The sequence below is a fragment of the Chiloscyllium plagiosum genome, chromosome 5 (assembly GCF_004010195.1).
Source record: "Chiloscyllium plagiosum isolate BGI_BamShark_2017 chromosome 5, ASM401019v2, whole genome shotgun sequence".
In the NCBI taxonomy this organism is placed as follows: domain Eukaryota; kingdom Metazoa; phylum Chordata; class Chondrichthyes; order Orectolobiformes; family Hemiscylliidae; genus Chiloscyllium; species Chiloscyllium plagiosum.
The window spans coordinates 44,785,160-44,810,875 of NC_057714.1; the positions used below are offsets into that span (position 1 = coordinate 44,785,160).

Sequence of the window (25,716 nt, forward strand, 5' to 3'; positions counted from 1 at the left end):
CTTATTGTGGTTTCTCATTCTTAACCCAGCACATTAAACCTAGGCAGCAAGAATTCCCATTCTGATAGGCAGCGTGGTAACTTGGCAAATCCAACTTGCCAGTTCGCTTCTGGATTTCAGTCAATAGCAGTCAAAGCATCAGGACAGTTACAAATGTGCACAACCTCCTGTTCAGCAGAATGTCCAGGTCCTAATCAGCAAAGTGCGGTGTCAATTACCCTTTATCTGATGTGTTTGCAGCAAAGCAAACAGACCATGCAGACTGGGGTTTAGATTAGAGTGGTGCTGGAAAAGCACAGCAGGTCAGGCAGCATCCGAGGAGCAGGAAAATCGATGTTTCGGGCAAAAGCCACCAACTGTCCACTTCTAGTTCTTGACTGATGCACAGTATTATGTTTGGGTCAATTTATAAATTATAAATAGACCACAAGCTGGGCCAGAAGCAATTTATTACACTTCTTTACAGCTCCACAGTCAGACCTAGACTGACCCAAAGCTCCCATTCTGGATCACCTGACTCACTCTCTGGAAGGGGTAGCAAGCACCCTGAACTATATCCATAGCACACAGCTGGGCTTCAGAAATGGTACCAGTGGCAGGGATCTTGGTAGGTTCCAGGCAAGTCCAGTAGCTCTGCCTGTGATCAGCAGGCAATCAGCAGGGCACCATGGGGGTGGGGTGCACAGGTAGTGAGGCGAGTTTGGGAAGCTAGCCCAAGAAATGTCACTAGAGCTTCAAAAAGATTCATCAAAATGCCTGTCAATTCATGATACGATTAAGCCCTATGATCTCAAACCTTCTTTTATAATTAAACCGATGGGAATATAGACTGTTTAAAATGTTGGGAAAGTTAATTAATTTCCTATGTTAATACTTGTTGAGTTTTCCAAAACAGAAACCAGAAGGAAATGTATTTGAATATTTGGCTGAAGATAATTTAATTCTTTTCTTCATACTGTCTTAATATTTTATTAGCTATTTCTTGTAAATCAGAGTAATAAGAACCTATGTAACCTCTACTTGTCCTGAACAGGTATCTTCATGTAATTCCTTCAGTAATGGAACACTATAAAACCTAGTCACCCAGAAAGATCTAATCTATTTGGCTTTGATATTTCTTCAGTCCCGTTTTCAGGATCACATTTTCCATTTACTGCATATCAGAGCATCAGAGCTACAGTACTGCCAAGGAAAACAATAGACACACAATCTCTGTATTAGACTGCAATCTTTCAGGTAATCCATCCAAAGTTACATAAGTTGGTTTGAAAATTGTTAACTCCACAAAGGAGTCGTTCAGGACATATGTACTAAAATATCGTAATTTGCAGCAAAGATAATTTAAATTAATGCCTATAATTTACTGCAATACATCAAAACTCATTAAACAATGTCAAAAGCGTACTGCTGTGTCTCCTTTGAAGTGTTGCTGAATTTGCTAAGGGTATGACAGACAGATGCTCCTACCTTTTCCATCTGTGAAGTTCTGTATGCTCAGGATGTTATTGAGTTCTTGAATATGGTTTTGCTTAATGTACTGTGTCTTTTCAGGCGTGTCCTGTAACTGCATGGTAACCTCCTCCAGCTCTTTGTCAAGCTGTAAAGGGAAATGTGCACCTTCAATGAACACAGTTTAGATTCAATTATGCCAATGCGAGTTGTGACCTTTTCTAAACTAAAAGCAAACAGAGAATTCTAAGCATCAGTCACCTCAAGGAATTTAACTGCAATTTGTGCTGTCTCTAAGTTGTAGATAAGAGTTGTAATTTTCCCTTTTCTAGAGTTTCCCACAGATTCATGAATTCTAAACATGGGTCTCATAGAACATTACAGTGCAGTAGAGGCCATTCGGCCCTCGATGTTGCGCTATCCTGTGAAACCAATCTGACACCCAGGTAATGTACACGATTCCATTCTTGTTCATATGCCCATCCAATGACCATTTAAATGTCCCTACAGTTAGCAAGTCTACAACTATTGTAGGCAGTGCATTCCATGCCCCACTACTCTCTGAATAAAGAAACTATCTCTGACATCTGATTTGTATCTATCACCCCTCAATTTGAAGCTATGTCCCTTGTGCTAGCCATCACCATCATAGGAAAAACGCACTCACTGTCCACCCTATCTAACCCTCTGATTATCGTATATGTCTCAATTGAGTTATCTCTCAACCTTTTTATCTCTAACGATAACAGCCTCAGGTCCCTCAACCTTTCCCTCCATACCAGATAACAGCCCAATAAATCTTCTCTGAACCCAAAATAAGGTTTCAAGGTTGCAAGAGGGCACTGTCAAGCAAATCACAGTTCCCTTGCTCAACCACTGCCTCCCTGCCTGATCGGTACATACTTATCAAGGACACACAGTAGCTCTTCCTTGAATTATGCCCATTCCCTGTAGTTTCCTTCCCCATCCCCATTCTATACATCCTAAATCTTGCCTTTCCTCCAGCTGTAACTCTTGCCCTGCGGTATATACCTATCCCTTTCCATCACTAAAGTAAACGTAACCGAATTGTGGTCACTATCACCAAAATGTTCACCTACCTCCAAATCTAACACCTGGCTGGGTTCATTACCCAGTTCCAAATTTAATGTGGCCTCACCCCTTGTTGGCCTGTCTACATACTGTGTCAGAAAATCCTCCTGCACATAATGGACAAAAACCGACCCATCAAAAGTACCTCAACTATAGTATTCCCAGTCAATATTTGGGAAGTTGAAGTCCCCCATAACAACTACCCTGTCACTCTCGCTCCTATTGAGGATCATCTTTGCTATCCTTTTCTCTAAATCTCTGGAACTATATGGAGGCCTACAGAAAACTCCCAACAGGGTGACCTCTCCTTTCCTGTTTCTAATCTCAGTCCATATACCTCAGTAGACAAGTCCTCAAACATCCTTTCTGCAATCGTAATACTGTCCTTGACTAACAATGCCACACCCCCATCTCTTTTGCCATCTTCACTGTTCTTACGGAAACATCTAAATCCCGGAACCTGCAACAACCGTTCCTGCCCCTGCTTGACCCATGTCTCTGAAATGGCCACAACATCGAAATCCTCGGTACCAACCCATGCTGCAAGTTCACCCACCTTAGTCCAGATGTTCCCGGTGTTGAAATAGACACACTTCAAACCAATATTTTGCTTGACAGTGCCCTCTTGCGACCTTGAAACCTTATTTTGAACATCCCTACTCTCAACCTCCTCTATACTTGAACTACAATTTAAGTTCCCATCCCCCTGCTGAATTAGTTTAAACCCACCCGAACAGCGTTAGGAAATTACCTCGCCCCCTCCCAGGATATTGGTACCCTTCTGGTTCAGGTGAAGGCCATCCTGTTTGTAGAGATCCCACCTAACTTAGAAAGAGCCCCAATTATCCACCCTCCCTCCTGCACCATCCCTGTAGCCATGTGTTCAACTCCTCTCTTTCTCTGTTCCTCGCCTTGCTAGCACATGGCACAGGCAACAAACCAGAGATAACAACTGTGTTTGTTCTAGCTCTAAGCTTCCACACTAACTCCCTGAATTTCTGCCTTAAATCCCCATCTCTCTTCCTACCCATATCATCTTGTCCCAAGGCATGATTGAATAGCCCAGTGGAAATTATATTGTCAGAGTCATTGGACAATCACCAGAAAAAAGCAAATATATAAGAGCTTATACTGGCAAACATTCAGTGCCCAAAAGAGACTTGCCCTTGAGAAGTTGTCTTGGTTGCCATTAACATGTATTAAAGATAAAAGTATTAACTTTTTGATTTGAAATGGTAAATAACATCTCTCCTGATTTATCTTGATCAATAATCTGGATAACAGGAAGGAAAATAAGGAGAGAGAAGTATAGCAAACAAATTCAGAAACTGAAAACATTTCTTCCATTTGCTAAAAGATTCACTCATTTTCAGACTATGAAAATCCCCGGTTTGTAAATAAGAGCTATCTACTTGTCTAACCTAGTAACACAAAGCTAAGAAATTAATTCTGCTTGGCATCTGGGTAGCCATTGTCTGCTTTGATTTAGTTGGTAATCCTCAAATGTCCCTACATGTGTTTCAAAACAATTCTTCTTCTCAAGAATATTTATTGAAACTTCAGCTGTCTTTGTTTGAATTTGTTTATGTGATCCTAAAAGAATATTGAGCGGATAGGATTCAAAACAAAGTCAGCACCTCTGTGATTTTCATTCGCAAACGATGATTATCAGTCTGAAACCCCTCAAGTCGAGATGTATTTGCCTGGTTCACACTTGTTACAGAAGTTGATGTCTTGGAGTCTTCTTTCTTCTGATTCTGGGTGAATTGCAATCGCCTGTTCTGAGTGGCTGCATCTGGATTTGTTCGTAACGTAATCAGCTGTAGGAAGAGTTCCAAGAAAAGGTTACTTTAGTGCAACATACTAAGTCAAATGGCTTTTTTAAAAAACTCTCTGGCTGTTCAGGGGTTCTCTTGCCACAGCTAGGTCTGGACTCGGTTACACCAGATACCAACTTAGTGGCAAGCTTTCTGGGGTGGAGCCTCTGGCTGCCCTTTTGAAGGCCATTGAGTAAAGGATGGAGGTCAGAGGTGCAGACATTGGATCATGAGCCTTCACTGGGATTCACCTTGTGATCGGTTCAGATGTACTTGCTGATACGGATTTTAATGACAACTGTAGCTCTGTAAATGCTCACAGTTCCTGGATGTACACACATCATGAATAACTTCTTATGAAAGTTATTTTCACCACACAGAACGGAAATGTTTTTTAATAAATGGCTGCCTTCCAGGAGTGAACTTTTTGCATTAATCACAACGATGAAACTTCAAAGTAATTTTGCCCTGAAATTTGTCAGTCCTGGTGCTCAGGTAATTTTGTGACTGACACTGGTGGCTTTCCAGAGTCAGAGCAGGTTCTTTAGTTAGTCTGTTGCGAATGGGTATCTGCAACAGATTTCCTGGCACTGTGGCACTTTGAATAAGTCTCTAATGACTTGAATAGCCAAGATGGCAGAGGGCTCATTCTGGTCCCATGAACTTTGGTGAGGTCAGGAACTAAAATGAAAAGATGTGGTCTTTTAGGCTCTGTACCTTTGTGTTCAGAAATTGGAGTCAATACTACTGTTACTCTGGGCAACTGTCATTTCTCATAATATCTGAGGGATAATAGCAAGATGGATACAAGTCCAGAATTTTTGTTCTGGAACCACATCTCGCTTTCAGCTGATATTTATATGTTATGGGTTTGTGACACACTGTTATAGGCAATTGCTAACAGAACTATATGCATTGATTCTGTTCTCTTATCCTTTTTTCTATCATGATCTTGTCTGTTTCAACTCTCCCCCAAAACTCTGGTACCAACTCATTTCACCTCTTCACCTGAATCTGGATGTGGAATATCTATGCTGACCTAGCCCAGTATTCACTTTAAACACTTAAGCTCTGAAATTCTGAGTTACCATTAATCTCCCTTTGTAACAGCAGTGGGAGATCAGTAGATACCCCAGGAAAATGGTTTCAAATATCATTTTCAGTCAGTTGTCTATTTTGCACCATACCTTCCAGGCTGTCACCAAAGTTACAGTATGTTGTGACTGATTCTTAAGACAGAACCCTCCACTTCCATATTTCTTGCACCCTTTAAAGGCCTCTGCCTGTGACTCGGTTGGTAAAATCAATCATTCAAGGCTCAGTCCAGAGACTTGATTGCAAAATTTTAGTTGAAATGGTGCTGCACTGCCAGAGATCGCAAGTTTTAGATCAAAACTTAAACCAAAGGGCTTTCTTTTCTGTCTGGTGGGTCTAAAAGGTTCTATGTCTCTGCTGCAAAGAGCAAGAAATGTAATGTCTCCCTTGTAATAGGAGACAAGGTTGCATGCTTGGAAATTTGATTTTGGAGCCTTCTGTTTTATTTCTTTTGGTTTTATGTTGTCCTGTACTGTTGAGCTGGTGAGAATCTAATTTCTCACTTTTGGATAAATGGCACTTGTTTCATAAGGAAGATATCACCTGTCAGCCAGAAAGGAGATATACTCACGAGTGCAGCTTTGAATGTATTTGTCCATCTATTTAATGCTCTACCTAACTATCCATTCAAGTCTCTGTTATGTTCTGTTGATATTACATTTCAGTACTGTCCATTAGATCGTGGGGTATTCCCAGTCAGCATACCACCAATTTCCTGATTTACAAGGCTTACCATGTGAGGTTCCCTACCAACAAAAGATCAGCACTGAAATGTATTTGGGAGCTAAAAAAAAAATACATCAATACCAAATCTTAATCAAGTATTATATTAATATTCTTTATTAATAACTTCTTATTCCACCAACCTTTGGCACAAAGACCAGGCAGAGAGTAATGGTGCTGCAGAAAATGATCACCAGAGCCACAATACAGAACTGGACATTTGGCTGATCTCGAGTTAGGAATGAAACAGCAGCTCCTATTATGCACATGATTCCCACATTATAGACACTCATTCCGATGTACTTGCTGTCATTCAGGGCTGGAATGCTCACATTACGCGTTTCCCAAGCAAGAAAACATCCAAACAACTGAAAAAGAAAAGGAATATCAATTCAATTAAAGTACTATTTGCAATATTTGTTAATAAATGCTAAACAAATGCTAAACTAATGATAAACTCATTACTCTTAGTGAGTGTGTGAATCAATTTAAAATAACCAGGAAAACACTTGTGTTAAAATAATGGGTGGGGGAAGGTGTTACATGATTACAGTAGGTGTGTCTGCATTAAGAAGAAAACTTACACAGAAAGGATATTTAATAAGAGCGTTGAGGAAGCTCTTCATTTGTACCTCTGGTCTTTCAATTTGTTACACTTGTCAATTATTTCCTTTGTCACAAAATAATAAGATTTTTTCTAATGACCTAAGTAAAACAAATGAAGCAATGGAATATCTAGAAAAAATTGAGCAGAACATTGAGCCCATACACCACTAGGTTGAACCTGACTAAACATTTTGAAAGGGAAACACAATCAGAAACTAAAACCTGGAGACTCTGGTACAATTTGACCACATGGCTTTGGTCAATCATAACAGAGAAATCAAAAGAAAATCCAAAGTAGTACAATATGTGACAACACTGTGATTCACCCAAAAACTTCTCTGAAATAAAAACAGTGCAATTCCTACCATTAGAAGTCCTTTATACGCATACACAATGCCCAGCCAAATACTCATGTGGGAATTTTCACAATGCTCCAGTAAAGGTTGGATTGCAAAATCTCTCCCAGCAGGATCCGGCTGCAAGAAAAACAAAATTATTATCAAATCACATCTAGTTTAAATATTCCATATTCTGTCATTGACAGGATTGGGTAAAATATTACTAAGAGGAAAGTGTATGGTCACAAGATGAAATTAGTATGTAAATTAGTGAGGTTACAAATTTTTTTTGGAATAGTTGCACAAAGTAAGATAATGACAGTTATCATTCACTGTGCCTGTGGTAGTCCTGATAGTTACAACAAGAAAATCAATCAGTAATGTGATGTGTATCGTCCAATGGACACTCTGATTGAGGTGGTACCAAGAGGAAAGCAGGGTGATCAATGAGACAAATAAAGGCAAGAAGGACTTGGCTGGGACCTGCGTAAAAGACAGATTAAGGGAACAACCAACATCCAAAAAGAAATCCTTGTATTCCATGAGATCTAACCTTGCTAACCATGAGGAACTTTGTCGAACGCCTTACTGAAGTCCATATAATCAGTCTTTGCCTTTCCAAATATATGCAATTCTGCCCTTCAGGATTCCCTCCAATAACTTGCCCACCACCAATGTCAGGCTCACTGATCTGTAGATCCCTGGTTTTCCTTACCACTTTTCGTAAATAGTAGCGCCATGTTTGCCAACCTCCAGTCTTCCGGCACCTCACCTGTGACTATCAATGATACAAATATCTCAGCAAGGAGCCCAGCAATCACTTCCCTAGCTTCCCACAGAGTTCTCGAGTACACCTGATCAGGTCCTAGGGATTTATCCACTTTTATGCATTTCAAGACATCCAGCACCTCCTCCTCTGTAATATGCACATTTTTCAAAATTTCACCATCTATTTCCCCACATTCTACATCTTCCATGTTCTACTCCTCAATAAATACTGATGCAAAATACTCCCCCATCTCCTGCGGCTCCATACAAAGGCTGCCTTGCTGAACTTTGAGGGTCCCTATTCTCTCCCTAGTTACCCATTTGTCCTGAGTGTATTTATAAAAACCTTTTGGATTCTCCTTAAACCTATTTGCCAAAGCTATGTCATGTCCCCTTTTTGCCCTCCTGATTTCCCTCTTAAGTATATTCCTACTGCGTTTGTACTCTAAGGATTCAGTCGATCTCTGCTGTCTATACCTGACAAGAATTGCATGCAATGTGGCCTAACCAATGTCCTGTTCAGCCACAACATGAGCTCCCACTTCCTATAATCAGTGGTCTGACCAATAAAGGAAAGCATACCAAATGCCTTCTTCACTATCTGACCTACCTGTGACCCCATTTGCAAGAAACAATGTACTGCACATCAAGGTTTCTTTGTTCAGCACTACTGCACAGGACCTTACCATTAAGTGTATAAGTCATGCTCTGATTTGCTGTTCCAAACTGCAGCACCTCCCATTTATCTAAATTAAACTGCATCTGCCACTCAGCCCATTGGATCATCTGATCAAGATCCCATTGCACTCTGAGGTAATCTTCTCTGCTGTCCAATACACCTCCAATTTTTGGGGATTGTATTATAGACCCCCCTAATAGTCAGCGGGAAATTGAGATACAAATATGTAAGGAGATTTCATTTATGGTAGGGGATTTTAACTTTCCAAACATAGATTGGGACTGATATAGTGCTAAGGGCTTAGATAGAGCAAATTTGTTAAGTGTGTCCACGAAAATGGTTTGATTCAGTATGTGAATGTTCCAACTAGAGAAGGTGCAAAACCTGACCTACTCTTGGGAAATAAGGCAGGGCAGGTGACTGAGGTGTCAGTGGGGGAGCATTTTGGGGCCAGCGACCATAATTCTATTAGTCTTAAAATAGTGATGGAAAAGGATGGACTGGATCTAAAAGCTGAAGTTCTAATTGGATGAAGACTAATTTGATGGTATTAGGCAAGAACTTTCAAAAGCTGATTGGGGGCAGGTGTTCGCAGGTAAAGGGATGGCTGGAAAATGGGAAGCCTTCAAAAATGAGATAACTAGAATCCAGAGAAAGTATATTCCTGTTAGGGTGAAAGGAAAGGGTGGTAGGTGTAGGGAACGCTGGATGACTAGAGAAATTGAGGTTTTGGTTAAGACAAAGAATGTCTTTGTCTTTGTGCAGTACATTGTTCCTTGCAAATGGGATCACAGGTAGGTCGGATAGTGAAGAAGGCGTTTGGTATGCTTTCCTTTATTGGTCAGACCACTGACTATAGGAGGTGGGAGCTCATGTTGTGGCTGAACAGGACATTGGTTAGGCCACATTGCGTGCAATTCCTGTCTCCTTCCTATCAGAAGGATGTTGTGAAACTTGAAAGAGTTCAGAAATGATTTACAAGGATATTGGCAGGGTTGGAGGGTTTGAGCTACAGGGAGAGGCTGAATAGGCTGGGGCTATTTTTCCTGGACCATTGGAGTCTGAGGGGTGACCTTATAGAGGTTTATACAATCATAAGGAGCATGGATAGGGTAAGTAGACAAAGGCTTTTCCCTGGGGTGGGGGAGTCCAGAACTAGAGGGTATAGGTTTAGGGTGAGAGGGGAAACATATAAAAGGAACCTAATGGGCAGCTTTTTCACACAGAGGGTGGTGCGTGTATGGAATGAGCTGCCAGAGGAAGTGGTGGGAGATGGTAAGTTTACAGCATTTAAAAGTCATCTGGATGAGTGTATGAATACGAATGCTTAAGAGGGATATGGGCCAAGTGCTGACAAATGGGACTAGATGAGGTTAGGCATGGATGAATTGACCAAAGGGTCTTTTTCCATGCTGTATATCTCTATGAATCTATGCCTCTCAGTGCAGTAGAAAAACAAAATGAAAACTGACCACTAGTTGCAAAGTAAAAGGAAACAAAATGGGAGCACAGTTTATAGTCTGAGGTTGTTCAATTCATTGAGGAGTCTGGCAAGCTAAGTTGCAGAGTCCCTAGTCAAAAAAACAATCTGTTCCCAACACAAAAAAAAAGCCACTGTCTTCCAGCTACACATACACAGTTGCACTCATTCTTTGGGAATCAATCCCTTTTCATAGCATTCCCCTGAAAAAGATAGTCTCTTTAATCTTGCATCAGAGCTGAATGCCCTTCCTGGCAAAAAAAAACAGGGAGTTATATTGAGTTCTCAAACTGTCCTTACGTTGCTCTGTATTAATCCCACTCCCAACTATTACCCTGTGGAGAATTGATGCCAAAAAAAAAAGAGTTGCTGTTACTTGAACTTACTTCAAACTTCATTGGAACATTTGTCCCATGACTATACTCTTTGGCCCTTCACCACCAAAGCTTTTGTCATTTGATCTCTCCTGGCTCCCACACTATCATACACCTTCCCTTTTGCTCTTATCCTCCTTTCCCTTCCACTTGCTTGAAATATATTACATTTTAAAGTTTTCCTAATTCTGATGGAAGATCAACATTCTCTTTGTAGAGGCTGCCTAATCTGGTGTGTACTTCTTACAACACTTTCTGCTTTTCTTTCAGATTTCAGTTTTCACTGGAATTTGTTTTTGTAAATATGCAATTGTGAATGTTAAATATATTCCATTCAAAAAGAAGGATTAAGGATTAATGCAAACCAGTGCAAGACTTTAAAAACATAGTTTTGGTGATATCTAATGCAAGCACACTGCAACAGAAGGAAGCAGGGATTTGGAGCTTCAATCTATTCCCCAGTTTTATACAATTGTATAACTTCACTGACAATCCTGAGTTAACAGTTCTATTCATATATTGCTCATGCGAGGATTCCCAGTCTATAAAAAGACGATATGGCTGCATTGCAAATAATCATTGAGTGGAAATAATGTCTCATAAATCATTCATGGTACATTTTCAAGGAATGAAGACAATTTTTAACTTTACATTTAGAGAGCTGGGAGTAAGGTTGGGTTGATGAATTTCTGCAATTTCTTTCCAGATGTTAATGCACAATTTCCATATTGATTGAAAGTAGTAGTATGCAAAGTAGTAGCATTCAAATCAACTGACACAAAGTAACTGTTTAAATCCTGTATCAGGTAAGTGAATGAACTGCTAAGAACATAAGGCTAGCTATCTTACACTAACTTGAATTTACTGAGTGTAGTCATTGGAACAAGGCTGGCCAGGTGGAGCTCATTGAATGTGAGTTCCCTGACTGGGGCTGCTATTCTGGGTCAATCAGGGAGCCCTGTCTGGCAGATACAACGGGAGTCTCAGAGAGTTTCCTCACTCAAGGGACTGATTCCGAGCTGGTTGGCCACAGCCAGTGTACTGTGCACATGTAAATAAAGGGTGACTTGGTGATGGGATACTGGCCTCTGTCTAGTTATTTCATGAGATATAACTGCTACTCAATGCAAGGATTGAGAACGCTCTTGAGAATCTTGGCAATTTATTTTTCTCCATTTTTGATGTTTAAGAGAAAGAATCCACCTAATTTCTCTTTTAAGTGAATGTTAATTACATGACAAAACGGGGCTCTGTCTTTGCATCCATATACACTTTCAAAAGATTCAATTAACCACTTTTAAGTCACAATTACAGCATTATGTGTCGGCCGCCTGAACTTCACACTTCATTCTAGAATCATACCAATACTAGGTGATATAATGTAACCTTTGATAGTGTAGCTTTAATGGTTAAATAAATGTTTTTATTGCATTTTTTTGAGATGAGGGACTCTAACAAAATGAATTGTTTTGGTTTATAACTATCATTATTAACATTACCTCTGCAGTGGTAGGGACAAAGAAACAGGAGTAGGCCTGTTAGCTCTTCAAATCTGTTCCATCATTCAATGAGATCAGGGCTGATGTGGCTTAACTCCATATACCTATCTCTGGTCCATATCTCTTAATACATTTGCTTAACAAAAAAGTTATCGACTTCAGATTTAAAATTAACAACTGATCCAGCATCTACTGCCTTTTGTGGAAGCCATATCCAAACATCTGCCATTCTTTATGTGTAGAAGTGCTTCCTAACATCCCTCCTGAAAGCTCTGGCCCTAATTCTCAGGCTATGCCCCCAATTCCAGAATCCCCAACCTGAGGAAATAGTTTATCTTTATCTATTTTTTTTCTGTTAATATCTGAGATTTTGATTATATCAATGGGCCTAATTTGTATAATCTCTCCTCATACTTTAAGCCCTGAAGTCCAGGTATCATTCTTGTAAGTCTACATTGTATTCCCTCCACAGCCAATATATCCCTCCTGAGATGTGGTGCTCAGATCTGCTCACAGTACTCCAAGTGGAGCCTAACCAGGGTTTGTGTAACTACAGCATCACTTCTGCATCCTTGTACTCTTGTCCTCTAGATATAAAGGCCAGCATTCCATTAGCTTCTTTGATTATTTTTTGCATTGATTTGTAACATTTTAAAGATGTATGCAGTCAAACCTCCAAGACTCTTTGGACATTCAATGTATTTAACTTCATTAATCTAGAAATGACTCTGATCTGCTCTTTTTTCAGTGCAAAATGGATAACCTCACACTTGCTTATTTTGAACTCCATCAGCCACAGTTTTGCCCATGCATCTAGTCGAATGACATCCCTTTAATTTTATGCTATCATTTACATGCTATAATTCTATGATTCAGGATTTTATGATACATTGTCTACTATGCCACTTAACTTTGTGTCAACTGCAAATTTGGATATATGAGTTTATGTGCCATTATCCAAGTCATCAATAAATGATGTGAATAACTAAGGCCCGAACACAGATCTTTGTGCAACACCACTAGACTGAAATAAGAAAACTAATAGAATAGACCAGACCATCCCATCCATCTCAGTACAAGTGTACTGAGCAGATATTTAAAAATTGGAACTAGAATTCGCTCGATTTACTTCTTAGCAACAAGGATAACATATTGCTCACAGAGGAACCAGTTGTGGTTTCTGTTATATCGTACAATTTTTCATGTGATAAATAGTAATAACAAAGGACAGCAGCAGGACACAATTTCTCATTGTATTTCTGTAAGTGCTTTGCTTGAAAGTCCCTAACATGGATTTCACCTGTTGAATTAAGACAGGAGGCAGTGCAAAAACCAGAAACATAAATTTCAAGCTAGTAAAGGAAATGCAATACCTTCTCCATTGTCCTCAATGGCATCTGTAAAGCCAGAACAAAAGAGAGCAGAGAAAAAAACTGAAGAAAACAGAAAACAACTCAATATAACTAAACCAAACAAAGGGGAACCAGCCATCTGAATTAACAACATTTTAGGGGGTAAGACAGAACAAAACAGACCACAATGGAACAAAACAGACCAAACTAGAACCAAAAGACCAGACCATAAAAGGAAAGATGTTTCCACTAGTGAACCTAGAATGTCTATACGCTACATTGGTTTTGGTCAGGTAAAGTTATGCAGTTTTTACAAATAAGTTTGAATGTAAGTTTTCCAATGAATAACCAAGCAGTGTAATTGATTTGTGACTACAATAATGCATCACAATGTTTAAACCATTGGAGATTTGGAAAGACCAATTGATTAAGGCAGAGAGGTCTTAAGGTGGAGCTTGCAGTGAGTTTCTTGAAATAAGCAGATTGAACTATGATGAAGACAATGGGATCTGTCTGCATTTTCAACCAGAAGCCTGAGCTGTGAGTGATGATTTACCAAAGCTGACAGGAAGATGAACAGAATCCAACAAAGTCAGTTTACCAAAGACAAAGCTTTCCTGTAGCCAAAAGGAAAAGTTGAGTCTGCCTTGCCATGAACTTCCCCTCCCCCATCTCCTGACAGCAATTTATTTTGGATACCTCTTCTGAAGGCCATCTGAATTCTTGCCTCTGGTCCCCAGTGGATCCTACCTGTCCCAAAGAAGAGTCACCGGGCTTGAAATGTTAACTCTGCTTTATTCCCACAGATGCTGCCAGACCTGCTGAGTTTCTCCAGCAATTTCTGTTTTTGTGTCTTCCCACTTCCCAGTCTGATTGAGTTGGGAAGTCACAACTGATTGAGTTGGGTAGCTGACTTCCAAGCTCTTTGGTTAATTTGTCCATGGCTCCCCAGTACCACTTCTAGACGAGCTGGCAGCTTAGTAGAGCACATTCATGCCCAGACTTAATACCATCTTCTTCAATTTGAATTACAGACAACTGATGAACTCAAAACTCTGACCTTGTATTGGCAAATAAACTCAATAACAATTGTCTATTTTGTAATGCAAATAGTACTATTTAATACAGCTACATTAGACCAAACAGTTGGATTTTTCAATGAACTGTTTATATGTACGCCACCTTTTTTTGAAGCAAAAGGCTATTCATTCCCTTAAAAAGCAAAGAGCTTTTACTTTTAAAGGAAACTTTCAAAATTGAAGTGACAAATAATAAATTCATAAAACCATTCAGTTCTACCACAGATTCCATGGACAAAGGGAAATAACCTAAAAGGGTGGTGGAAGTTAATTCAATGACAACTCTCACAAAGAAATTATCTAAGTACCTAAACTGCAAGGCTCATGAAAAGTCTGCAGTTACCAAGGCAGGAAATTCAACAACTTTCACCGTTGCTGTTTATAGCATATTATAACACTCCTCTCAAAGGTGCATCTGTGATAGAACGGGACTCATGAAACAGAGGTGACTTTGCTCACTTGAGCAGATCTTCAGGATGGAACACTAGTGAATACCTACTCAGTGATTTTTTTGTATGGTGAAGTAGTTGGAATCAAAAGACCAGTAACACCAGACTCCAAAACGCTGCTTTCAGGATAGTTGCAAACATTACACAAAGGCCCTAAACATCAACTATTGTAGCAGATGACAGAGAGGAATGGTGACATCACATGATTCCCACCATGACAATCAGTGGCTTCAACAACTTGACAACCTGTGCTTACACCACCAACAGTAATTCATGGCTGCACCCTGATACTTACAACAGAGTCTGCACCTCATGGATTGGTTTCTTCAGCCGCTGATGATATGTATCATATAAAGCTATCCCATCCCTAATGGATTTCATTGACAGCATGTCCATCCTCTTACATAGATGGAAGAATGTGATGATATGGAATGGACAGGAGAATGGAACAAATTGTAAGTGCTACCCAAGGGGCTGACATAAGCATGACTGGCTGAATGACTCTATGCTGTATCATTCCCTCATTCGAGAAAGTTTCCTCTGTTCTCTGACTAGTATTTTCCGATATGTTGAGATTTTCTTGACAGAAACACTGATATTCAGCCAGTTAATTGGTAAAGTTCCCTATGCCTTCACCAACTACCATCGTTTTATTATTGATGAGGAAACAAACATTGCACTGAAATATGCATCAGCTTCAATACTGCTTCTTCCTCATAGAACCAGACATTAGAATAATTAAATCTGGAGTAAAATGAATTATTCAGTATTATTTTGAAGACATCAGATTTTGGAATCATGTTTTATTAATGGATCAATTTATTTTGCTTGCTGCAATTCTGCACTCGAAAGCCTTTGCAGAATGAGTGAAAGATTTGAGGAAAGGGGTGTTCATATTCTGCTTATTAGAGTGCTCAAGTCGTCAGTGGGCCTTAGGATACGTGTCTTTTACAGGATATTAGTGCCACAGTAAACAATAAAGGCAGATGGATGTCAAGTTCGGAAGACTGAAAATGGTTCGGAAGTAGTAAGAACAAATTTTAATTTCCAACTGGATGTTTGTGGAGATACAACATGTAGGGCTGGATGTCACACTTCTCCACAGCACGGTTTGAAGGTGGGAGGAGAGTATGTAAAATGCAGTGGGTGCCTAATAATTGAATGCCAGCCTAACCCAGCTCAAATTTTACCAGCAGGTGGGGTGGTGAGACATCGGGTAGCCTGCCATCTACAGGCCAATCCAGACCAATTCGTGCCCACGTAAGTGCCTTATCGTCACTGTGACAGAACCAGCAGGAAAGTGGATGCTTGCTGTGGAGGTTATAGAGTTGGAGACAATTCGGAGGTGGTCACCGGGACGTGAAAGTGTCAAGGCGAACTAGTTAGAAGTCCTAATTCAACTATCTGGGACTTTGGCCCACACCAATAATTGAGGACAATGATGTTCATATTGATGTTGAAATATACATGGATCTTTTATTTTAGGAAAAAGGGCTGTTGTGACAGGATATTGATCAGTACATGAAGATAATGCTTTAGCTACAACAGGTATAGTAAATGGAATAATGTTTATGTAAATTTATGCATCAACATAGCAAGTGACATAATATCAATGAACTCGTCAGTCCTGCACAGCCAGTAACATAAATGTCTCCCAATACAGCTTTGTGTTCAGTTTCTTTGCTGGCCTTTTGGCTGTGCTGATCTTAGTCTAAAATCCAAAAAATGCAACAGTGAATGTCTCTGTTTGATTGGCACTTTTGTAAGGTTTTTGAGTACAGCAGTTTTTTTAAAAAATAATTTTCTCAGGTGTTTCTTTCTTTCATGAGCATGTCAAATACTTGTCACTATGAGTATATGGTTCAAAGATCTGGTACATTGTACAATCTGGGTGAATTAGCATGGAGGATGTGGGGGCAAAACAAAGGGGCAATGGAAAGTATATAGAAGGCATGTGGGGGTTATTGGAAGCATGGAGGATATGAAGGGGCTATGTGTAAGACCTTTAAAAGTAACCTTTCACAAAAGTCCCAAATCCATAAACTATGGTTTATGATTTCTCTCAAGACTATGAGTCCTTAAGAAACTGGCAAGGGTCCACGAGGATTGTTGGATGGGAGGATTGCTTGCAGTGAACCATCTCCAATGAGCTTTAACCTGTGCCATATATAGACAGAAGTGTTAGATACTATGAGGTGGCACTGGTGACAATCAGGAAAAATACCACAATGAATACCCCTCAATGGAACCGGCCAGGTGAGGAATGCAGTATTCATACTATCATTCAGCACCAGCAAAACATACCTAAAATAGGTACATGAACAGAATCTCAGAATCAGTTGTGTCCATCACTTCTAAATGTTTCTGGAGTTGGTATAACTCCATGAAAATCCAGGCCCAGTTGTCCACTTTTACAGTTTTCCCTGCATGGGCTGGCAGCAGGATGACAGGAATCCCTCATTAATAGTCTCTCTCTTAGATCTAACCATCCTATCCTATCCTATCCTATCCACCCTAACCCCTTGCCCTTTGCTGGAGCCAGCCCATTGGCCAATGGCCAGCTGACTAGTCAATATCAATGTCTGTGAACAGCTGTGTAATGGATTGTCACCTTATTAAATCCATAATATGTCATGGTTAATTTTACAGCCATGAAGTCTACAGTTTCCATCATCTATATGTCACTTGATGTTTTTGGAAACTGCACTCTTCAGAAAATCTGCTAGCTGAGACTTTTCAGCTTTTATTTTATGAATCAAAGATAAATTAATCAAAGAATCCCACTGAAGGCAAAAAAAACCTTGCAAATCATTTTCATTAATAATAGACCACAACTCAGAAAATCTCACCCAAAATATTCTTCAGGGTTGCATACTGTTTGCCAGTCATTGAGTCAATGAATCTTTCCTGAGAGAGTGATGGGAGCATTGCAAGAGAGTGTCTGTGAGAAAAACTATTATTTGAAAGTTAGGTTCCATTTAGAAGAAGTTCCTACCTTTCCAACTATACAGTAGGTCCCTACAGGATATTCATTCACTTTTTTATGGGCAGCATGGTGGTACAGTGGTTAGCACTGTTGCCTCACAGCGCCAGAGACCTGGCTTCAATTCCCGCCTCAGGCGACTCTCTGTGTGGAGTTTGCACATTCTCCCCACGTCTGTGTGGGTTTCCTCCGGGTGCTCTGGTTTCCTCCCACAATCCAAAAATGTGCAGGTTAGGTGAATTGGCCATGCTAAATTGTCCAAAGTGTTAGGTGAAGGGGTAAATGTAGGGGAATGGGTCTGGGTGGGTTGCACTTCGGCGGGTTAGTGTGGACTTGTTGGTCGAAGGGCCTGTTTCCACACTGTAAGTAATCTAATCTTTATGTGACTTTATTTCAATGTAGTTAATAAAATCTAACTGTTTAACCATTTGTCAGTTTCTCTTCAATATCATTTGCCAGATTTCTTGTTCACATACCCATTCACCTAATGCCTCACCTCCCATCCACATTTCCTCTCCCTTCCGCACCCCCTCACCCGTTGACCTTAGTTCTTGGGTTTGCCTCTTGCCTTAACCCCAGCCTCACCTCACCTTCACTTTGTTCCTTGGGCCTTGCTCCACCCCAGCTTTGCTAGCTGCAAGTCTCGACATTGCTTCCCACCCTTGCCTCCCGTCCTCTGTTCTTACCCGAGGTCCCTACCCATTCTTGAAGTAACACTGAAGACATGGGTTCCAACTACTGGCAAGAGTTGGTCAGAGCAGGTAATATGGACTCCAACAGTTACCTCATTGATCAGCTTCAGCCATTGGATCGAGGTTGATCAATCTAACATTACTGAATGGTGACTGTGTTTTTTCCTTGCATATTATATTTATTTTTATTTGATGATGTATTTTGTTTTGCAAGTTTTTTCAGCTAGGAATGCACAGTTTTGCACACGTTTGGAACGGTATTTGCACTTGTGCGTGTTTTTCCCCAGATATGCCCCAAGGTACCCAATTGCGGCTTTTTACATAAATTCCTATAGGAACTGCTGATTCACTAAAAGTCTTGATTTTCAGGAATGCAACCACAACTATAAGTGAGGAAAACTGCATGAGTTGGTTTAGTACTTCCTATTACAACACATCCAAAGTTGCCAAATCTTTAATGTTTCAGTGAATGATCAGCTTTTCTCACTCTCCTTCCTGTTCCCATATTGACAGCGTGCATGATGTTTACAAAGATGGTTTCTCTAGTTTTGTCTGACTTGCAGATGAACAGTTTCTGGCACCCAGAGATTCATTAATAGAATGAGTTGCCATTACTTTTCATTTCAAAACTGCAAACGTTTGCTGACAACTAGAATCCTTAAATTAACATTTGGTCTTGATTGCTAAAAGTCAATGGCAAGGGAAGCGAAAGTAAGAATGAGAAAGTGAAGGCTGCTGGGTTTAAATTATTGAAAATCTTGAGGAAGGACTGACTCAGGATTGCTCTGACATATCTGAATTCCAGGGCCACGTGCATTCACTGCTTTCTCCTGTCATTAACAATGTCGCCAAAACCTTGTTTGCCTCCTGTTCTGACCTATTTCTAATTGTGTCCCCGAGATTAATGCACTTACTGTTCTGTCCTATTTCTGTGTCCCAGGGCCTCTTCCTTGCTGAAAGAACCAACTGACTGAATGCAATTTTTATTGAGTTACTGTCAGGACTGTGCTGTGCAGCTGTGGAATTCTCTTCAATTATTTCAAACAAGATTCTTGAAGAGAAGAATGTTGTGTTAGTATTGTGGGATTCAAACCCAACTCACGCAAGTGGAAGAATAATTTGTTGAGCTGCTGCACATTTCGTCCCATTTACACTCAGCAAATTATTGTCAGCTACTGGAGCATGACACTCCCTGTTTTAATTCCACTGTGAAGCAGCTGAATGCAGTTGCAGAGCAGAGGATGCCATTTAAAGAAGCGTTAATCCACTTCCGTTATAAACCAGACTTCAGAATAAATACATTACCTCTACAGTCCAAAAAAAACTGCAAGCGAATCTTTCTATTTTCAATTAAAATTCTTGAGTGAGATTTAAAGGCACTGGGCTTGCCATGGCTCAGAGGAGCTTCTCACACAATCTTCTGCACTTTACTGAATTAACAATGAAACTGGGCTCTTGGGTGCATTTATTGGGAAATCACACAACCAGACAGAATGGAGTTGAGATTTTTGGGATTTCTATGGGTATGCATTTCTGGCAACACCTTTGAATCCCAGTTACTCACCAATTCAGATACTTCAAGCAAGGTACAACTCCTCATATTGTCGTACTCGAGACTGTACAGGGTACAGTACATGCACCAGAAGAAAAGAAGGATTGCTCCCCATTTCACTGACAGGGACCTGGAGGTGTTGGTGAATAGGGTAATTGAGGGACGAGCAATTCATTTACCAGCTGTGCCCAATAGTTGGCCATGACACTGGATGCAGCCTGTCCAGACACAATGTTTTGCCCAGGGTTATTCAGGTCACCTGACAGTTCAGGAAGAAGATGGATGATCATTTACAGGAGTAAGTGCCACAATTTTCTCTCTGTTGGCTCATATTCATAGGAGCACTGCTCACACTAACTCTGTCCCTGCACACACATCTCATGAAGGGCCAGAGACTACATTGTTTACTACTGCATGCATCATATCCACTCAATAGCTCTCATCTATCATTTCCTGATGAAGGGCTTTTGCCCAAAACATCAATTTTACTACTCCTCAGATGCAGCCTGATCTGCTGTGCTTTTCCAGCACCATACTTTTGAGTCTGAGCTCTCATCTATCTCCTCCTCCCAAACTACTAACAATTCCTACCTCTACTGACTGACCAGTTCTTCTGCTTTTGCATTAACATACACTGTTCTTCCACCTGCTTCCATCATACACAATCCTAACTTTTGTCTTATTGAAGGAAAGGTCAAGAGGTCCACAACCATCGGGCGTTTTGTATGAGAAGGTGGAAATGGGGAGTGGAGAATTATGTGCATCACGCAACTAATTCTTCCTCTTCTCTTACACAGGCACTAGCAACTCCCATTGAATCTCTGCAAAGAGGTCAGGACTGGATATCTTCAGCACCAACTCTTAGCAGGAAATTGTTGACCTCTCAGAGGATGCACTTGCAAGAGGTTCAACTGCACCCTTGGGCCACTTAGAGATAATCACCTTGGTGGGTTCTCCTTCCCGTGAGTGTCGGGAATAGAACGTGGTGAGCACATCATTGATAACAGCAGACAGTTTGTCAGGGGCACTTGGTAAGCAGATTCGAAGCATGGAGGAGTCCACCAATATGATCAACACTGAACTGGCTCCATCATACATGAAACTCCTTATCTCCCTGGATAGGGTAGCAACTTACAGGGAGAGCGAGAGCCAGTCCACTCAGTATCTGCTGTACATATGCATGGATCTGCACTCCATCACTGCAGCCATAGATGTGCAGTATGGGAGGGCGCAAGGGGAATGTGGTATCTCGGACTCACTCCAGGTGCCCTGTCCTCTCACGGAGGCACCAAGGCAGGGGCAATAATACACAACTGCCCCATAAGCGACTACCTAGGACACGCCAGTGGTGCCTGGTTCTTCCGCCTCTCCACTCCCTGGGATCATAAATATGCAGTGGTTCCAGCCTGCATCTGGGCAAGAGACCTCCATCAGGGTTGGGCCCTCTGAACTGAAAAGCACCTGAGGCAACCATCCAAGTCTTCCAGACCACAGGGCTAACCACAGAGCAAGCTGTCTCTGGTCCAGCTGCAGACGTTGGGACTATACTTACACTTACTAGGAAGCACAGAAAGAAGAAAACTTACTGAAGGCACATAAATTTGTAAAGCTATGTTTACCTGCTGTTTAAAAGTCTGCTGTAATATAATTTTCACTGTCTGACATGGTTAAGTCACACTCCTCTGTGAAATGAGCAGCTTCCTCAAACATCCCAAGGTTGAAAGAAGTTGTAATGGCCAAACATTGTTCATCTCTAATAAGCAGTCAAATCTTTGACAGCAGATAGCCTCACAGTTCAGGGATCCTTCAGCCATGACATTGATAACTGCAGCCACTTGAATGTGGACAAGCTGAGGCGAAATGCTTTGGAAAGTTTGGAAATTCCCATGCTCTTGTTGGTGGTACAGCCTCCACATGTAGAAGGCATGGAGTGTTAACATTACCTGTTTGAACATTCCCTTCCGAAGAATCCAGTACCCTGTTATTCAATGAAAGATCCCACCCTACTATCTATAATTGCTTTCTATCACTAACAGCATTCTCTCTGTGACCCAATAAAATGAAACACATCCCCAGCCCTGAGTTGCCTGCTTTCCCCATGACTCCAAGGCTTTCCCCCTAACAATTACTTACCACTACATCAAAACTGTTTTGACAGGACAGCCCTGCATGACCACAGCCCACTAATGTCCTTTAAAGAAGAAAATCTGTCAATTTTACCAGTACATGACTTCAGACCCACAGCAATGTGGTTGATTCTTAACTGCCCCCTGACAGCCAACGAAGTCTGCATGATGTCAGCATCCTGTGAACAAATTTTATAAAAAAAGCATGAAAATAAAGTAACGACCATTCAATGGTGAAGTCACCAATGAAGGCATGCGGGGAAAGTCAAGAAAATGTTTCTTGGCGTTGAGAATATGATTTGTTCATTATCACTGTATTTTCCCACGTTTTTCACCAATGCTCATGACTTATGTATGAGAGGTCTGGGTTGCTTTCTGTAGCTGAGCAACATTTACCAAAGCAAATCTGAGCGAATGTTTAAATCTTTAAAAAATCTTCATAAATTAATAAGAACCTAAACTTTCAAATTAATTTTAAATAAGATAGATGGTCAAAAAGCATGAAGTTGTGAAATATTAATCAGAAACCAATTCCAACTTTTGCCAATATTGCATTTTTAACTGTGTGCTGCAAACTCTTCAAAAGAAATTTGTCAAACATTTTCAACTGACATACAAGTTTATATAGGTTTTTTTGAATTAACCAAGATCCTTACACACACATTTGTTATTATAATTATAAACATTACATCCAAAACTTGGCAGTGAATGCAAATTCTACTGGCAACAGATTACTTTTACTTGGTGACTATCTGCTAACTCAACATGGATTTAGGAGGTTAACTCTTCCTTCTTGGAAAGGTGATGATCTTCTTCTGTTGTTGCTTGCCTATTACTCCTGAAACTCAAGCATCATTCTAAGGTTGCAGATTTGAATCCAGCTACAGTACATGGTGGAATTTGAATTGAATAAATATTTGGATTAAGCATCTAATTATGACCATATAATTACATCTAATTGTTGGAGAAAACCCATCTGACTCACTAATGTCCTTTAGGAAAGGAAACTGGGGGCTTGTAGGTGACACCAGACCTACAACAATCAGCTATTTTGTTGTGAATGCTGTGAGCATTTGGATCTTTTTGATATTATTCCACATTTTAAGTTGATGGTTGCTTTTGTTTTGCCTCCTGATTTCAATTGCCACTTTTCTGCTTCATGCAACCAGCTTTATGATTGTCTAATATGAGCTATTCCTCAAGTTTCCCACCCCCTGACTCCAAGCTAATAGCCTAAAGATTCCCTGCCAGAATATCAGTCCCATACTACAATGGTGTAACCTTTTCAGCTTATACAGTCCCACCTGCTCCAGAACCAGTCCCAATGCTTCAGAAATCTGATATCCTTGTTTTTACACCAATTCTTCACCACATGTTCAAAACCCAATCTTCCTCTTCAGATGCTCACAAGCATGTGACACTGGTAATCCTGAAGTTACTGCTCTCGACGTTCTGCTTTTTACTTTTCTTTCCCTCTAAAAACCTGCTCTCAGGACATCATCCCTCTTTCTACCTATGTCATCGATACCAATGTGGACAACGTCTTCTGACTGCTCACTCTCCTCAGACGGATGTGCTGCAGTTGCTTGGGACATTCTTGACCTTGGCAGAAGAGAGGCAACACACCATCGTGTTAACTGTTGCAGTACTGCAGTCTGATCCTCTATCGAATCCCCTATCAAGATTGTTGTTCCACTCTTGTTCCTCCCCTTCATTAAAGCTGAGTTGTCTTTGGTGCCACAAACTTTGATCTGGCTCCACTTCCTGAAAATGCATTACCCTCACTAGTGGCCAAACATTGAAAACAACTAGCTCTAACTATATTAACAATTTGGATTATGAGTAAGTCACATCATAAGTTATTCCCCAAACAATGTTAGCAAATCACCAAGATTGTACACTATGAAACAGAAGCCAGGATTGGAAAAGATGACAACATGTATCAATGGACTGAGCATGCAAAGATAAAGATGCTGTATGGCCCTTCTCAGGACAGTACTCCATGGTGAGAGATTGCCTATGAAAACAGAAGAGCAAAAACTGTGCAAAGCCCACAGTTCTGAACAATTCACTGACTTAAGTCAGTTAAGAGTCAACTGTATTGCTGTGGGTCTGGAATTACATTGTCGGCAGATTGGGTAAGGATGGCAGATTTCCTTCCCTTAAGGGCATCAGTGAACCAATGGGGTTTTACAACATTGTCAGGCGGTAGATTGGTGCTGACTGTTTATTCCAGATTTTTATTGAAGTCAGATTTCACCATCTGCCATTGCAAGGGGGTAAGGAGTGTCAGAGCAGAAACTAAAGAGGAGGGAATTTATTTAAAGGAGGGAAAATTGGCCCTGAAGTGATAAAGTTTTATTTAGGCTTTGAAAGTTGAAATTGGCAGCAGTGCCTTTATCCCGTCAAAAGGTTAGCAAAGGTTTGCCACATCCCCTTGAACTGCCTTCTGTTGGTGACAAAGGGAGAGAAATTAGACGGATTTTCAAACTCTGCTTCCCCTTTATCATCTCGATATGTGAAGTGGCCAGTAGCAGTGCAGAGGGGGCGAATGAATTTGGTAAACTCAGGAATGCAACAGTTGACCTCTCTGACCAATATTCCTTAATTTCATCTAATATACTCCTCAAATTTTGGATCTTTTGTGTTTGGAACAAAATCTGTAATTCATATACAAGGATATGATCATTTTGAGAAAGTTACTGATGCTGACCAAACTCAAAGAACCACAGCTTAACAGGAGCAAAGATTTTTCCAGAAGAGGATGACAGAAGTAAAACAATTCTGATTTCTTGCTTAACAAAACATTTCACTAAGCGACTGAAATGCCACTGAATAGGAATTGAGATCGTGACAATCCGATTTGATGGCTACCAGAATTGAATACACAAATTATTCAGAGCATCAACAAAATGATTTGGTCAAGATTAGAGTGGTGCTGGAAATACACAGCAGGTCAGGCAGCATCTGAGAAACAGGATGCTGCCTGCTTCCTGTTCCTCGGATGCTGCCTGACTTGCTGTCCATTTCCAGCACCACTCTAATCTTGACTCTAATCTCCAGCATCTGCAGTCCTCACTTTTGCCAAAATGATTTGGTGCCAAATCTCTACAAAGTCTTCAGGAAACTACTCCTTTGACTTTACTCTTAACATTAATTCCTTTAGTGACATGTTTTCTGCCACATATGACATACTACACAAGGAGATGGTGTTAGATAATAAAGACGGTTATTTGTAAATAGCATTTCACCGCCTGCCTTCCACTTTATCAGTTTCTGGAATCATTAGTAATAACGGAAGGCAAGCATCTTCCTTCAGCTTTTACTCTTTTATTTTTGGGCCATACCTTTGTCAGGAGTAGACCTGTTTTGCTCAAAAGCAGAATTCAGTGCTCATTTCCACATGATTATTAAAAAAAAATATCAGAATACAAAATAAGCAGAATATTTTACAAGGAGCTAATTTGTAGGAAAGAAACTAAATTGAATATAGAAAGTGAATGGAGAAGTGCAAAACTAGGGATAATAAATCTAACATAGTCATTAATAAATCTAATAAAGTA

At 40.4% G+C, this 25,716-nt stretch overlaps 1 protein-coding gene across 2 annotated transcripts in view; it reads right to left on the minus strand.

The window, feature by feature from the left end:
* The window catches only part of gabbr2 (gamma-aminobutyric acid (GABA) B receptor, 2), a 968,870-nt gene that overhangs the window by 15,264 nt on the left and 927,890 nt on the right, over positions 1-25,716 (minus strand). The window contains exons 14-18 of one of the 2 annotated variants that reach the window (XM_043689956.1): positions 13,294-13,317; positions 7,148-7,258; positions 6,320-6,544; positions 4,179-4,361; positions 1,468-1,597 (exon numbers count right to left, since the gene is read on the minus strand). In XM_043689956.1, the coding sequence (XP_043545891.1) occupies positions 1,468-1,597; positions 4,179-4,361; positions 6,320-6,544; positions 7,148-7,258; positions 13,294-13,317 (673 nt within the window). The remainder of the gene's footprint in view (positions 1-1,467; positions 1,598-4,178; positions 4,362-6,319; positions 6,545-7,147; positions 7,259-13,293; positions 13,318-25,716) is intronic. The other variant, XM_043689957.1, reaches the window with a different exon arrangement.